Source organism: Toxorhynchites rutilus, chromosome 2, assembly GCF_029784135.1.
Source record: "Toxorhynchites rutilus septentrionalis strain SRP chromosome 2, ASM2978413v1, whole genome shotgun sequence".
NCBI classification, from domain to species: domain Eukaryota; kingdom Metazoa; phylum Arthropoda; class Insecta; order Diptera; family Culicidae; genus Toxorhynchites; species Toxorhynchites rutilus.
In genome coordinates, this window is record NC_073745.1 from 540,449 (window position 1) to 557,390 (window position 16,942).

At 42.0% G+C, this 16,942-nt stretch overlaps 1 protein-coding gene across 2 annotated transcripts; it reads right to left on the reverse strand.

Annotated features, from left to right (window-relative positions):
• Positions 1-107: 107 nt before the first annotated feature.
• On the reverse strand, positions 108-2,700 carry LOC129767506 (F-box/LRR-repeat protein 2-like). Of its 2 annotated transcripts, none has more exons than XM_055768485.1 (4): positions 2,476-2,700; positions 1,112-1,168; positions 465-1,057; positions 108-409 (listed from the first exon to the last, which is right to left on the reverse strand). In XM_055768485.1, the coding sequence occupies exons 1-4, from the start codon at positions 2,545-2,547 to the stop codon at positions 205-207; spliced, it is 927 nt and encodes a 308-aa protein (XP_055624460.1). In that variant the 5' UTR covers positions 2,548-2,700; the 3' UTR covers positions 108-204. The 2 variants fall into 2 exon arrangements, with proteins under 2 accessions (XP_055624460.1, XP_055624459.1); XM_055768484.1 differs by having other exon boundaries at positions 1,112-2,353.
• Positions 2,701-16,942: the final 14,242 nt, after the last annotated feature.

Here is a 16,942-nt window from a genome sequence, read left to right on the forward strand (position 1 = left end):
ACTGAGCAAGTTTCACTTTTAAAACGATTCTTCAGTTACGGAGGCGATTTTTTTTACGAAGGCCTGAGGAGGTTCTCTACTTTCACATTTAAGCATTCTAATCAACATTGAAACAAAAACAAGGGAAATTTAATATAGTAAAAAATAAATAATTAACATTAGTACAATAACAAACAGACCACCGGCATCGAGTAGAAGTAAATACTAAATTCGTTTTGGCATTGGCGGTGGGGGTGGTTTCTTCACGAAGTAACCAGGCTCTCCAAGATATGGACCTGGTTTGCTCATATGTACATTTCTGATGGTTGACACGTTGACTAATCGTAGGTTGGGCTCAGCACACATGTTTCTACAACCTCGAACGTCCAGAGTTCGCAAAGCTTTGCAGTGGATAGCAATGTAGTCCAAGCTGGAGAATTAATCATATGAAACAGTTGTTTAACCAATGAAATAATAAAAAATACCTGTAATCCGATAGCTGAAAGCATCGCTCAAGCGATAATGTTTGGAGTCGACTAAGATGCATGGCTAGCAGTTCTATTGCTTTATCGTTGATGTTGTGACACTCACTAAGATCAACTGTTTCAAGTGATGGGCAGTTCTGCACCAATGATTTTATTCCGGTAATCGAAATTTGTTGACATTTGGCTAAGCTGATTTCCTTGAGTTCTTTTAGTTTGAAGGTGTATATTAATGAAATATCTGAAAGTTTATTGCATTGTGAAAGACGTAGAACTCGTAAGCCTTTGAGACGGTCAATAGAAAAACCACTGCCAGTATCTTCCTTGAGAAACTCGTTTTGTTGGCATATCTCCATCATTGCTTTTTTACGGAGAGCGTCATTAACTATTTCCTGTTCTGCCTTGCTTCGCAGTGAAATTTTACGCTGGTCTTCCGGTAGAACAATCGAGGACCGATTCAAACTAGACGACGATGGTTCAGTTTCTTCGCCTGCTGGTACATATGAATTCATATGCACTGTAGATGTAGTTTTCTTTAGTTCGTAGTCATGTATTTTTTGCAGCATTCCAATTCCTGTCATTGCACTGTCCGAAATCTTTAAATAAATTTCTGTTTATATATTACACACGTGTTTGTTAATTTTGAATACCTTGTCACAATAATCCACATTAAGATGTCTAAGATATATAAGATTTTTGAAAATGATCTGTAAACAGAGATCGGATACTGAATGGAAGCAATAACTGAGATCCAGTACCCGTAGAGATGGAAAGCTCTCTGCTATTTTTAATACAGAACTCTCGCAAAGATTTAATGCACTCAAATATAGCTCTAAAAGAACTGCATTATAAGTCGAAGCAATTCCTTTGATTATGCCTTGTCCAGTCACAGATTCACATTCCGATATATCCAGGACCTGCAGTTTAGTTAATCGAACAATTTGCAGAATACCCAAATCGGTAAGCGCTCGGCATCGACGTAATTTTAAAGTTATTAAATCAGGTAGGTGGGTGCAGATATTCAGTAAACATGAGTCCGTAAATCTCACTGACTTTGAAAAATCTAGATGTTGAAGGGAGCTTTGCATTCGGGCCAACTTCGTTATACCTGGGTTAGTCAGTTGATCACATGAGCTCAAATCGAAAGTAGTGAGCCGTAAGCGCTCGAACTCAGTTATGAGTTCTAGGGCATCACCATCAATCAACGTTGAGCTGAAATTTAAAACTTTCAATGTTTTAGCCTGGCGTTCGATAAATTGTGATATGTAATAAAATGTCAGAACACTCTCCGATGCGTCATCCGGGCGGCCAGGGTAAAACTTTCGATAGAGGCCCTTGTGGAATGAAATGGAGCATCCAGTGAGATCAATGCTTTGCAAATTGGGTGTAAACGAGACAATTCGTTTGAATAAAGCATCCGATAAATACCGGTTGAATGCTAGACTGAGCGTCGTTATATTTTGCAAGGATGGGGCCAATTTAGTCCGATGTACATCCGATTCAAACAATCTTCCTGACATAAGCAGCTCTCGACAACCTTCAATCCTTAGCGATCGTAGATAAGGAACACTGCTTAAGATGTTATACAATGTTTTCTCGCGGATATCACAAGCTTTGAAGCTCAGTTCTTGAATATTTTCACCAAAGCGGCTGAAGAATTGTTCACTTCCATTGAATTCAACTTGTGAAAATATAATATTGTGGAATCTGCGGGAACTTTTTAGTAAGTTGCGGACTGGGCTAGTAGCGTCACTAAAATGCGTTTTGTAGAAATGAAGACAGATATCGTTGACAAAATGCTGATATTGTGTTGCCTCGAGCCACCGTTTGCATGTCAGTCCCCCAGCGAATCTATCTCCAGGATTCAGATAACCAAATATTTTGAGTAAAATCTGGAGCGAAAAAGTAGATGATTCGTAATATTCAATATAGACAAGATTTTCTTTATCTTGTTATCTATCAACTGTGTATTAATATGAAGTCACGAGTTCACTATTTCATGCCAACCACATACCTCCATCGGCAAATCACTATATTTGGGCCCAATATCATCGAAAACATATTGCTTAGTATTTTGAACGTACATTTTATGAAATTCGCGATAATTTGCATTAATTCCAACAAATTCTTTGGTCTAGCTCAATAGATATCTCATCTTGAAAACAAACAAGTAAACAAATGAGATATGAATGAATTTGTTAAGATTTAAATACAACTGCGTTTGATAAACAGTGAGAATGACAGTCGCAAATTGCAATCAGGCAAAACATTTATTCACACACATTCAAAGGATTCGACCGCAGTTCATTCATTAACAGCTGATTGGCGGAGGGGCCGTTAAAAGTATATTTTTATGTTTGCGGTAAGTAATGATAGCCTTATTAATAGCAACGATTTGTTGAAAGTTCTTCCATTTTTTCAACATTGTCTGGGAAGTTCATTAATCTCATCCAAATTTCATTTACATTATCTTCATATCCATATCAAAAAACCACTTGTCAATCTACTCTCGAGTATTTTTTTCAATGTCGACGGCCTGTTACTTTAGACAGTGTCCAATTCTTGATGCTGTTCATTTAACTGGTCCGCAGATAACATTAATAACATTAGTTTACTATTCGCGTTGACTGCGGCTATAATGAACCTAGCCAAAACAAAACACCTGTAATATTATCGTGATGAATGGTTAATTCACGGATCATGCTAAATATTGTCCGAAAAAATTCGTGCCGATTTAGAATCGGAATCGGAAGAAATCAAAAGCATTACAGTGGGTTTAGACTAGGGATATATTCATGTGAAGAAACATGATGAGATTTATAGAAATCGCATCAACCGTTTACACTAGCACGAACTTATACAATGAATATATGCATATTTTCGGTGAATTTATTTATATAAAGTAGAACTGCATCCAACTTTAGTAATTTCTCATCAGTGAGAAATTCACCAGCGTTTACACATGCCTGAATTAATTATTCTTCTTCTTTCTTTGTTTTTAAGAGGATTTAAACTTTGCAGTTCATTCGCCTCTAATATTTCTAATCATAGTGGTTATATATACACCCAGGTTTTTTTTACGCCGGGGTGAAACGTAAGAATCGTGATAAGGTGCAGCACTAATTTCTTTCATGAGCGCTAAGCTCCGTTACAAGCACTAATAACCGTTATATGCTCTGAGGAAACATAAGAGTATAATGTGAGCTAAGGGGGAGATGTGATATTGCACTGGTCTTTTTTTACGTGGGTACCGTGGTACCGCGTAAAAAAAACCCGCGTTAATTGGAAAATCCGCGTAAAAAAACCTCATAAAAAAACCACGCAGAAAAAAAAACCTGGGTGTACCTCGAAGAAGTGTATCATATATATTCTCACCCGTTTACATCTATTTTCGGGTGAATAAATCCATCTATAGTTATAGATCTCCCTAATGTAAACCCGCCATTCGTTATAGACATACATCTATTCGATTATAGATGTACCATTTTGTTCCACAATCTTTCAGAATCCTTCACGCAACTTGAGAACTCCATACTCTCAGAATTTCGTTGTTTTCTCGTCAAAAAACTAAGCAAGACGCTTTTCAGTCTATAGAGTAAGCTCTTACAGCAATCTCAAGAGTTGATAATCTGAAGACGCAATACCTGATGTTGAAGGCCAGGTGGAGTCCTGGAAGCACTCCAGTCCTAGAAACCTGGATCGTAGATTCTAATACGTTCAGTTGCGAGCAGCACCTGTTGGAATTCATCGAGACCAGTTGCTTGGTAGAAGCGCTTGATACTGATTATATTCTATTCCCAGTGTTCGAGCCGTTCGCCGCGAATAATTTATCTCAGTGCATCAGCAAATGCACCTCGCTGAATTTATCAACACATCGCTGCACGCAGTACCATCATGACAGCGAGAAACTGCAGCGGGACGAGACGAAGAGAAAAGTGGCCATATTTCGGATTCTTCACTGTGCTTTCGATGCGTATAGTCGTGAATTTTATCCAATCAAATAAATGGAATGTATTTTACTAAATATATAGTTATAACGAGAAAAGAAAGTTGTTTTCCATCATGATGTGCGATTCCGTGATTCCGTATTAATTAAGGACAAATGTTAAGTGTGAAAAATTACAGTCCACTCGTTAATTAAGCAACATATTTTGGTCCAATCGAACCGGATTGAGTGCAGTGGAATGACTCTGGCGGTTCCGGATAAAGAATCGGAAGTGAAGAAGTGGTTTCAAATTCCGAAATAGTCGGAAATTCGTTGAGAAAAAATAAATACAGTTAAGGTGTGCGCATTTATAGCCGCCATTAAAGTTAAGAGCTCCTCGGTTATGGTGTGCGGTCGCCATTTTGAGAAGTGACTCAAAATTGAAGAAAATTGACTATAAGAGCAATTAAGTGCTCAACGAAGTGAAGTTGGTTTAAGACCCTCTATTAAGTGAAGTTGATCATCACAAGGCTGGTGTTCCGGTTATTCCGCTGTGTCCGTTAGTAGAATCGTTGCGTGAGCATAGACTTGGCTGTGTTCCCAACGGATGTCAGGCATAAGGCTTGGTTTTAAGTGGTTTCACAGTGGAATTTAGGAAAACGCTGAGTGAAGTACGTTGTTTCCAACGGTTTGTTTACCTGTGTTCAGTAGTGTACAGTTGCGTGAGCATAGACTTGGCTGTGCTCCCAGCCACCACAGTGTAGCATGTCGGAAAATAGTGTTTCGAAGCAGCAGCAAACCGGAAAATCTGTAACTAGTTCTGCACTTGGGCAGTCTAATCAGAGTTCCTCTACTCCTTTAAGCAAGAAGGAAAAGAAGAAGCTTAAGTTAACGGAAAAGTTGGCCTCAATGGAGAACATACAAAGAGTTGTTCGCCGTCGTGGCGCAGCTAAAGGTAAGGTGACTCGTATTTTAAATATAATTCGCCCAAATGAAGAGGAAGTAGTCCAGCTGACGGAAGCTGAGATTAAGGTATACCTGAAGAAATTGGAGGCAACGCATAAAGATTTTAACGATGCCCACAACGAAATTATGAATGTGGTTTCGGTTGATGACTACGAACAACACGAACAGCAATACGAGGAGTTCGATATCCTTCATGATTCCGTTGCTATTTTATTGGAGGATCAGCTCACCAGGAACAATGCAGCTGTAGCGGCAGCCGCTGCGGCCATGAACGCGAGAAATGATCATCAAACCCAGCAGGCGCCCGTTGTAATCCATCAACCGCTTCGCATACCAATTCCTACATTCGACGGCCGTTATGAGAGCTGGCCAAAGTTCAAGGATCTTGTGGATAAGGGTCCAGATCCGCCAGCAGTTAAGTTATACCATTTGGACAAGTCTCTGGTAGGTAATGCAGCGGGTCTAATCGATGCCAAGACAATCAACGAAGGCAATTATGCCCACGCGTGGAAGGTCTTGGAAGAGAGGTTTGAGAATAAGCGTCACGCTATCGATTCTCACATTCACGGTCTGCTGAATCTTAAGCGCATGACAAAGAAGAGCCATGTAGCGCTGCGGAGTCTGGTTGATGAAAGCAGTAAGCATGTGGAAGGTCTTAAGTTCCTGGACCGAGACTTTAATGGAGTAGGAGAGGATTTCGTGATACATCTACTGGCAGCTGCGTTACACAACGATGTGCGTCACACGTGGGAGACCACAATTAAGCACGGTGAACTACCTGACTACAACGAGATGCTTAAGTTCCTGAAGGAGCAAATTTTCATCCTGGAGAGAGTCGAGGCTAGTAACCAAAGGTCCTCGATTCCTGTTAAGTCCGTGTCTGCAGTCAACAAGCCTGTAGTGCAGAAAGCCCATACTGCCGTCTCATTAAGCGAATCGGAAATTAGTTGCGATTTTTGTGGAAAGGTTCATGCTAATTACCAGTGTTCAGAATTTAAGGCTCTTTCTGTGTCTCAGAGATTGGTTAAGGTAAGAGAGAGAAATGTTTGCTTTAATTGTCTCAGGAGGGGTCATCGTAGTATGAAGGACGATACATCGTCCAACTGCCTTTAAAAGAGTCCGTAAGCGAGTTGGGAGATTCCAGACCACTTGCATTAAGAAGATTCTATGCGCTAGAACGAAAACTTTCGCAGCATCCAGATGTAAGGAAGCAATACCAAGACTTTATGGATGAGTACGAGAGTCTTGGCCACTGCAAAGAAGTGGATGTAAGTAAGGATCCTACAGATATCATAAAATGGTATTTGCCTCATCATGCGGTTCTGCGACCTTCGAATACAACTACTTAGTGCCGCGTTGTGTTCGATGCGTCTGCAAAGGTATCTGGTCAGTCGCTAAACGATGTTATGTAGATTGGTGCTAACAACCAAAGTGATTTGCAGTCTATATGTCTTCGGTTTCGTTTTCTACTAAATGTTTTAGCTACCGACGTGGCAAAGATGTACAGACAAATCCTCGTCGATCAACGACATACGCCGCTATCTCGAGTATACTGGAGTCCTTCCGATCCGCTGCGTGTCCTAGAACTTACGACAGTAACCTATGGCACAGCTTCCGCCCCGTTTTTGGCAACGCGAGCACTTTTGCAACTGGCTATCGACGAAGGTTCTAAGTATCCTGTGGCTACAGACATCGTTAAGAATAATTTCTACGTGGACAATGCTTTGTTCGGGTTTGACGACTAAAATGAAGCAAGTGAAGCTCAAGTGCAGTTAATAGATTTACTCAAGGCAGGTGGATTTCATCTGCATAAATGGGCTTCTAATCATCCTGAGTTGCTGAAACGGATTCCGGAAGGCGATCAGGATGAACTTGTCAGCATTGACGAAAATGGTTCAAATGAGGTGATTAAAACGTTGGGATTAATGTGGAACCCCGCTCTGGATGTTATGCAGTTCGAGAATGTTCGACCCGTTGGGTCTTGTGGCGCCGGTGATTATAATCGGCAAACTTCTGATGAAAGCCATATAGAAGGAAGAATTGGGATGGGACGATGAGCTCACGGGTGATTTGAAGGGAAAGTGTAATAAATTATTAAGTACTTTAAGTGGAGTTAGCAATCTCCAAATTCCTCGTCGTGTTGTGGTCAATGGAGCCGTTGCATTTGAGCTGCATGGATTTGCTGATGCAACTTCGGAGTCCTACGGTGCCTGTATATACGTCAGGTCAATTATACCTGATGAAGCAGCAGTGGTAAAGTTGTTGTGTGCCAAATCGAAAATCGTTCCTAAAATAGTGTTGACCATTCCAAAAAAGGAGCTTTTAGCAGCGCTTTTTTTACACAGATTGGTGAAGAAAATGTTAGCTGTATTAACACTGCCCTTTCGAGACATTTGTTTGTGGTCGGACAGTCAAGTGGTGTTAGCTTGGCTGAAGAAAAACCCGGAACGTTTAGAAGTGTTGTACGAAATCGGGTTAGTGAGATAAACTCTACCGGATCACAATTTAAGTGGAAGTATGTGGGTACGCTGGAAAATCCAGCCGATGTAGTGTCGCGTGGCCAATCTGCTGACGTTCTTAAGAGTAACGATCTTTGGTGGAGTGGCCCATTGTTCCTGCGCAGCGAGGAATATCAGATGGTGGTTCCAAAGCTTCTACCTGATGAAGATGTTCCTGAGATGCGGCGAGCCACTGTAGCTTCAACGATTGTGTCATTGGAGTATTTGCCGGTGTTCCATAAGTTCGAGTCTTTTCGAAAGCTGCAACGAGTTCTGGCATACGTCTTGCGTTTCTGCCGGAATGCAATGAAGAAGGTGGTCAAGAGGAGAATCACTGGTCGATTTCCCAGTGTGTTTGAAATGCGAGAGTCTTTAAAAGTCATAATCAATGGCAATGGCATTCCCATGGCAAGGTGCGATAAGGCTCCGGCTTTCATAAGGGTTGACGTGGATTTCGCGGGTCCTATACTAATCAAGCAGACTGGAAGAAGGCTAGCACCTGTCAAGGGATACGTGTGCGTCTTCGTTTGCATGGTCACTGAAGGCATTCATTTGGAGGTAGTAGATCTGTCAGCCGATGCGTTTATAGCTGCCCTACATCGATTTGTTTCTCGTCGTGGTGTCCCCGAGCAGATATATTCGGATAATGGGACAAATTTCGTAGGTGCTAAACGAACTGTATCGTCTTTTCAAGCAGCAAGAAACCGACTTCAAGATATTCGAGTTCTGTCAACCCTGGCAGATTGAATGGAAAATGATTCCCCCAAATGCACCGCACATGGGCGGGATCTGGGAGGCAGGCGAGAAGAGCTTCAAGACCATCTTTAAGAAGAAGTGCCAATCAAGCCTCCTGACGATGTCCGAGTTTTCGACCTTGCTCTGTTAAATCGAAGCTCAACTCAATTCTCGGCCTTTATACGGTCCTTCTGATGATCCGTCGGAATTCGAGCCGTTAACCCCAGGCCATTTTATGATCGATCGTCCTCTGACTGCCATTCCGGAGCCTAGTTATGATGGAATCCCGGTGAATAGACTTTCCAGATGGCAGTATGTCCAGCATCTGCGTCGAGAATTCTGGAAGCGCTGGTCTGAAGAATACCTCTTGGAGTTACAGGTCCGACAAAAGTGGAATAAAAGGAAGGAAACATTCTACCTGGAACAGTGGTGATTATCAAGGATGATAACTTACCTCCTCAGAAATGGAGGTTGGGGAAGGTCGAATCAACCCGTGTAGGAGCAGATGGATTGATCCGTGTGGTGGATGTTCGAACTAAGGCGGGTTTGCTGAGACGGCCAATTCATAAACTGGCGCCTCTACCTATCCTGAACAACCTTGAGATCAGAAAGGTCTAGATTCCCGCGGGGGAGGATGTTCGAGCCGTTCGCCGCGAATAATTTATCTCAGTGCATCAGCAAATGCACCCCGCTGAATTTATCAACACATCGCTGCACGCAGTACCACCATGGCAGCGAGAAACTGCAGCGGGACGAGACGAAGAGAAAAGTGGCCATATTTCGGATTCTTCACTGTGTTTCGATGCGTATAGTCGTGAATTTTATCCAATCAAATAAATTAAATGTTTTTTACTAAATATATAGTTATAACGAGAAAAGAAAGTTGTTTTCCATCATGATGTGCGATTCCGTGATTCCGTATTAATTAAGGACAAATGTTAAGTGTGAAAAATTACAATCCACTCGTTAAGTAAGCAACACCCAGGGTTAAGGTTTTATTCACTTGCCCAAGATTTGTAGCGAATTTAATTACCTAACCCCCTCCCCTCTCACCGTGGACAAGTGTGGACATTTTCGTAACCCCTACTCTCCCAAAAGTTGGCCATGTGGTATGTGGACAGCCCTATAGCGGCCTCTCGAAGAAAAAAAATGCTATTTAATTTTTTTCTAAATAGTAGACTTTTTACGGAAGGAGGAACAGTATTTTTCAACCAGGAACATTGGTGGAGGCTCGTGTATGGTTTGCGCGGGATTCTATGCAACCGTACACGATCATGTTAGCTTTCACATCATTCAAAATGAATAACAAGAATCACATACATGTTCTGAAATATTTTTTTCTACCGTATTTTCGTAGATATCGTCGCAGGCAATTCACATTTCAGGCGATCTGGCGTAGTGGTAACATCCATACCTCTCTCGCTAAAGGGAAAAATGACTTATTGGACATGGCCGGCTCACTCTCCAGACTTGAATCCTGTTGAAAATCTTCAGTACACCATTGATGATATCGAAAAACCCGTTCTGCAGAATTTAGTGTGAATACTATGCCAACACGAATTTTACAGTTTATTAACCGAAATGGTAGCCTTGCAAATTATTGACATGTAAATCTGCCGATTGTTTTGAATTTTTCATTGATAACACTTATGAATTTTGAAATGGTACATGGCTTCTTCATCGAGGTTAGCGATTCGGAAATTGACTTTGTGATACTGACTGAGACATGGCGAAATGAATACACAACGGACACCCCAATGACTGCGATGGTCAAAATGTTACAGTTTATCGGAATCAGATGTCAATTTACAGCCATTCCATGCCAAACCGATATAGTGTTTCTCAGATTTTCGTGAAAAGTGTTTTTTCCTTTTTGCAAAATATTAAACCCGTATTTTTATATTTTTTTCATTAGGGTGCCCATTGATATTTTAGGGTGGTCCGAAAAATCAATGTTTTCCCCTTTTCCGAAAATGGTTGTTTTTTCATAACCTTTGAACTACTGGACCGATTCCAATCAACATATCAAATTGAAGCCAATTAGCTAGTCTTTTTTGAAAAAAATAATATGCTTGCAAAAAAATGAGATTCTGTTTTCGTAATTATTGATTGTAATTGTTTTTTATGGTTTACATGATTTCGGGACCAAGGGCGTTATATTTTTTTTATATTTTTTCTTGGAAACTGAGGGTTCTTAACATAACATATCCAAAATTCAGGAGGCGTTATTTTTATTTTTTGTTCTTTGGTTATGGTTTTTTAAAATTAACCGATGGTCCGGAAAATAATTTCCCCCTTTTCCAAAAATTACCTTTTTATAAAAATATTAACTCCAAAATTCATAGTTCATAACTACTGAACCGATTCAGATAAGCGATATATCGATTTAAAGTCAATGATGTACTCTTCTGTAAAAAAATACCACATTTGCGTAAAAATTGCATTCTAGTCGCATAGATGTAGTCTAGTCGCATAAGAATATTGGACGAAAACTGTTTTTTTTATTAATTCGTTTATTTTTACAGGCTCAGTTACATAAGTTTAAAGGAGCCGAATTCTTAACTAAACATATTAACTATATCTATATATCTATGAACAATTTTCCTTAATTCTATTGTTTATAAGGTAGAAAATCGATTACTCGCGGTAGACTCGAGTTTAGAAGGGTGACATATTTTTATCAAGAATATGATGGGATATAAGGATATGTTGACAATGTTCACACTGGCACTCTCAGTCACACTCATCACACTCAATTCTTAAACCTATCTTATAACTACTATGTATTTACATTTCAATTTATTCTATTGTTAGTGTTCGTGACAACACGAAGGAGCGCCAACTATCTGTGGATGGAGGAACTACAACAACGAAAAACCCCTCGTTCGTCAGACATGCGTTTGTTATTATTATGCGTTTGTCTCGCGTTTGGTTGACGTTTAATCATTTCCGCATATCGAACGAATGACGTCACGGTGGGTATAAAAGGAGGACGTCGTGCTTAGCTCTCTCTCTTTCCTGTTCGACGACGCCTGCCGTTAACTTTTTCCTGTGCAACGACGCCTGCCGTCAACCTCTTTTCCGGCCAACGACATCTGCTGTCAACCATTTTGTGAGCAACGAAGAAAATTTATTTGTGCGATATTTAATAGAGTAAATTTAGACTAGTTGTTAAGTTGGGTTAAAATAAAGGAAGATAAATTAGTGAAGTGAATCTGAATACCTACCTGAACGTTTTGGTTTTCTGATGACCTGAAATAAAAAGGCAAATAGTGGAAACATACTCACCTGCTGTCGCTCTGCTACCAGCTACTGTGATTCTCGATACGTTTCGCTGGAACGGACAACGGCTCGTCTGCTGCTTTGATGATCTACCGACATCAGGTCCTTCGAACCGGATAAGCGTCGAAACTCCGCTCATCTGGTACCCACGTGCTACGATATACGATCCGCCATTGTTCAATTCATCTGGAACGTTCGAGAACATCCACGAGCTCGCTGCGGGTAGCGATTATAGTTCCTGCTATTGAATCACTCATACAAGGCACGTTATTGCCTTACACAAGGCATTTCCAATAACATTCATTTCCCCGTGAGAGCTACGCGGTCTTGCGTTTTGCAGATTTGATCCTTACTCTGCCATCATGTCCACCGAATGACACATCAAAGGACTCAAGTCGCGCTACAAGAGCTTGAAATCATCACTCATCCAGATCAAGATCTTCGTCGACGAGTATCAGGAGGAAAGGGACTCCCTCGAAGTTCCGGTTCGTCTGGAGCACCTTCAGAAGCTGTGGACCGACCTGGATAGCGTCCAAAGTGACCTGGAAATGCTGGACGATGATGCTCTGGACGAACTCTTGAAGGAGCGGATGGCGTTCGAGTCGCTTTTCTACAAAGCAAAGGGGACTCTTTTGGCCATGAACAAGCAGCCTACTACGTCGATCGCGTCTCTGGCTAGTCATTCTCGCCACCTTCCTGCACAGTCGTCGTATATCCGCCTGCTAGACGTCAGACTGCCTACGTTTAGTGGAAATATTGACACGTGGCTCAATTTCCACGACCTTTTTGTGTCACTGGTTCATTCCTCGGCCGATCTCTCGAGCATACAAAAGTTCTACTACCTGCGCTCTTCACTCGCTGGCGATGCACTGAAACTCATTCAGACCGTTCCGATCAGTGCCGAGAACTACCCTATTGCATGGGAACTTCTGATAAATCACTATCAGAACACTGCCCGACTCAAGCGCACCTACGTAGATGCTTTATTCGACTTTCCTTTGTTGAAGCGGGAATCTGCGACGGAATTGCACTCGATGGTCGAGAAATTTGAATCGAACGTGAAGATCCTGAAACAGCTCGGTGAACGCACGGAGTATTGGGACATAATCCTGATCCGCATGCTTAGCATTCGACTAGACCCGACCACGAGGAGAGACTGGGAGGAGCATTCGTCTACGATGGACAACGTGTCGTTCCAGGAACTGACCACCTTCATCAAGAGGCGAGTGACAGTATTATAAACTATCAATTTGAAGGCTCCAGAAATTCCACCCCCTGCTACGCCGAAAAGGCCTACTCAACGGCCAGTAGTCAGTAACAACGCTTCTAAGCAGTCAACCAACAGCGGTCGAAACTGCGCCGTCTGCCTCGATCATCATCCGGTTTACCTTTGCCCTGCCTTTTCGAAGCTGGATCTGGAGGGAAAGGAGAAACACGTTCGTCGCCTGCAGCTTTGCAGGAACTGCCTTCGAAAGGGTCATCAGGTGCGGGACTGTCCATCTTCCAGCTCTTGTCGAAGATGCAGAGGACGTCATCACACTCAACTCTGCTCGGGGTAAAACGTAGTCGCTGTGCACTCCAGGGCTACAGAATCCGAACACGCGAGATTGGTCCCCACTCCAGCGGCTGAACATCAAACACCGAAATCTTGTATCAGCGCATCTCTCAACTATACGCCTAACTGCGCTCCATCTGAGAGTCGTCACAAGAACGTCCTACTCGCTACTGCTATTGTAACCTTGGTCGATGCCAACGGGGCAGCTCATCTCGCTCGGGCTCTTCTGGATTCTGGGAGCGAATGCTGTTTCGTAAGGGAGTCGTTCTCGCAGTCGATCAAGGCACCACGTCAAAAGATCTCGCTGCCAATCTCGGGGATTGGGCAGTCATCAACCTACGCGCGCTACAAAATCGTGTCCACCATACGTTCCAGAACGAGTGAATACTCCGCCACCGTGGAATTAGTGGTACTTCCGAAGGTCACAATCGATCTCCCGTCGTCATCCATAGATCCCTCTGCATGGAAGATCCCTCCTGGAATTCAGTTGGCCGATCCGACTTTCTACCGACTTTCATCCGATCGACTTGATTCTGGGCGCGGAAATCTTTTTTGACCTCTTCACGGTGGATGGTCGAATCCAACTCGGAGACTCGTCGCCATTCCTCGTCAACTCCGTACTTGGTTGGGTGTTGTCCGGGAAAATCTCGAACGGAACCCCAACCACTCCGATCGTCGCCAACGTAGCCAACTGTGAGGTGCGTGGAAGAAAGATCAAATGCACAATACCCTACCCCTCGCAGCTGACAGTATAACAGTGATGTTGGTGATATATCATAGCAGCAGTAGTAGCATACATTTCCACTTCATTTCCTTCTTCAGAAGACAACGGTGGAATAGGTAAGCCACGCTTAATATTTCCTCTCTGTGTCTGGTGATTTCACTGTAGGATTATACAAACAGCATTGAGGAACCCGTGCAGTGAATATCAGAAGTTTCACATTGGCGATCCTGCCGGACATTTTATGTTTTTGGCCAAAAAAAACGATACGTTAAATATTCAGTGAAATCATCCGGCATAGAGGAAAGAAATTTAAGAAAATGGCGTGTTGGGACAACCGTCTGTGAAAATAAATGGCGGGACAACCGCCTGAGATGTTGCGTGTTGGGATAACCGCTTGAAAAAGTGACGTGTCGGGACAACCGTCTAAAAGAATGCGTGTTGGGACAACCGCTTGCAAAAAGTGACGTATCGGGACAACCGTCTAAAAGAATGCGTGTTGGGACAACCGCTTGCAAAAAGGGGCGTGTCGGGACAACCGCCTAAAAGAATGCGTGTTGGGACAACCGCTTGCAAAAGGGGGCGTGTTGGGACAACCGCTTTTGAAAAAATGGTGTGTCGAAGAAACCACCCAATATCGAAAAGAAACAGCGAGCTGGGAAATGCTCGTTCAGTAACAATAGTTCTCAGGAAACAACATTGGATGCACTGAAGCAGATGATAGCTAGAAGTGTCGTGACATTCCGGCGTATGAAGCGACGACAAGTAATACGAACGTCCGATGCGACCAAATCGAACCTTTCTTAAAAAAACGTAAATGCAAACAAAATGCGGGAAGGGTGGTTCGAATATATTGGAAGCTCTGAGATCGCAGCATTTCTATCTAACGTGTGTGACCTATACAACGGTCAAACTGCTTTTTCTTTCAATGGGTGAAGAATTGCAGGGTATTGTACGAGTATGTAAGTTGAGGCCAAACCTGACGAAAGGTCATTGCTACACAACTTTTGTTAAGAACAACGAAAGTAATTTTTGATGAACAATCGACACCGCGGTTGAGCACGAAGCATTTTCTTGCACGAGACAACGATCGGAGAAATCGATTATGAGTTTCCAGGTCAGACCAATGAAGAATGTACGTCTTCGTGAGTATAGTGCAGCAGATCAGGATCGTTTCGTCAGGGCTCAGTTGCTCAAGGGCATGTCCAACAGCGAACTTGCTAGAACTGCTAGCACATTTAGTTACGAAGTAAAATTCATCGTACAATCGGCAACGAGAGGTGAAGTGTATGTAATAGGAGGGCTCACTGGAATAGGTGCTGCCCGTATTGAAATTGAAATGCAACAAATGCGGTCAACTTGGGCATTTTGCTGCAACTAAAACGCGTTAATGTCGTCCTGGAATTCAACTATAAAAGGTGAAACACTCCAACTGGAACTGGAAGCTTTGTAGTAGATTTCAACTTATCCACCAGGAACGGAATATTTGACAAAACTCATTTGTGTCGTGATTCCAGTTGAACTTCAAAAAACAGCGAAATTTAAAAGCATTTTACGAGAGCGAGTATGGTGACCTGGCATAGCCACAGATGTTGATCAATGGTTCATGCGAAACTTGTGCCATAAATGGTAGACCGGTGAAACCAATTCCAATGCAAAAGATATTCACTCCTAAAACGGTTTGGGAGACGATTGCGCTCGATTCCAATAGTCCACCATTTAATACTGAAGAATATGGAAGCTATTGTTGTGGAACAGACTATATTCACTACACCATTTTTCCTTAAACAAAATGGGTTAGTCGAAAAATTCATGAGAATTTTTAATAAAGCTAACCAGGAACAACTACAATGATGGGCTGCAGGCTGCAATACAGCCGCATAATGCTGCTGCCCACTAAACCACCAGTTTATCCAGAGGAAGTCATGCTGAATAAACCAGGGTGGTTTCACTATTGAACCGAGAATAAGCGCATATTGATGAACAGTTGCTCAACGAAAGGGACGCAAAGACGAAACTGTCTTCGAAAAAGAATTGGGATAAAACGCGAGACGCTAGACCGTGCAATGTTCAGCCTGGCGACACCGTAATAACCGATCAATAATCTAAAACTAAGGAAGATTCAAGATTTGACAATGGACGTTAGGTTGTAGTACAAGAGCATAATGGTAGCTTACTCTTGAATGACAATGATGGTATCCGCTCAGACGACATGTCACTCGAACGATAAAAGTGTATTCATGGCGAAAAGTAGAAACTAAAGAACAGAGTCCGGAGTAAATTCCAAAAGCAAGCAGAGGAAAAAAGAGCTCCTGGTTATTCATCTGACTGTGCGATTGACAAGGATCATTCAAACGGTTTTACCTTCACTATTGATCATCAGACAGACACACCTAAAATAAAACAGTGAAAGCGAGCAATATATAAATATATGTTTTTTTTTTCAAATTCCACTTAAACACTACCGCCATGCATGCAAAATAATGTCATTGATATTTCTGTTCCAAAATAGTCAACTGAATGATTCAAAAACAAGAAAATAATAGACAGCGCAATCAATGAATTTTGACAGTTGGTGTGTTATCGAGTGCGTGCAGTACTTGTTTCTATCGCTGCGCGTTGAGTACACAGATGGCACCCAGAGAGAGTGTCGTCATTTTTTTTTTATTTCCTACCCTATAAAATATGTGGACATGTGGCAAATTATATTAGTTATAGATAGATAATCCAGGTCAGAATTGACCGTGAGGACTGTAATCAGAGAAAATTCACGCAGCAGAATATTTTTAATCATATTTT

Bases quoted from the DNA above. Each gene is read 5' to 3' on its own strand.
- LOC129767506 (XM_055768484.1), bottom strand. From the start codon at position 2,547: ATGTACGTTCAAAATACTAAGCAATATGTTTTCGATGATATTGGGCCC. The intron at 2,354-2,475 runs GTATGTGGTTGG...TTTTCGCTCCAG, and splicing joins ATAGTGATTTGCCGATGGAG to ATTTTACTCAAAATATTTGG. The intron at 1,058-1,111 runs GTATTCAAAATT...ATTTATTTAAAG, and splicing joins ATGTGGATTATTGTGACAAG to ATTTCGGACAGTGCAATGAC.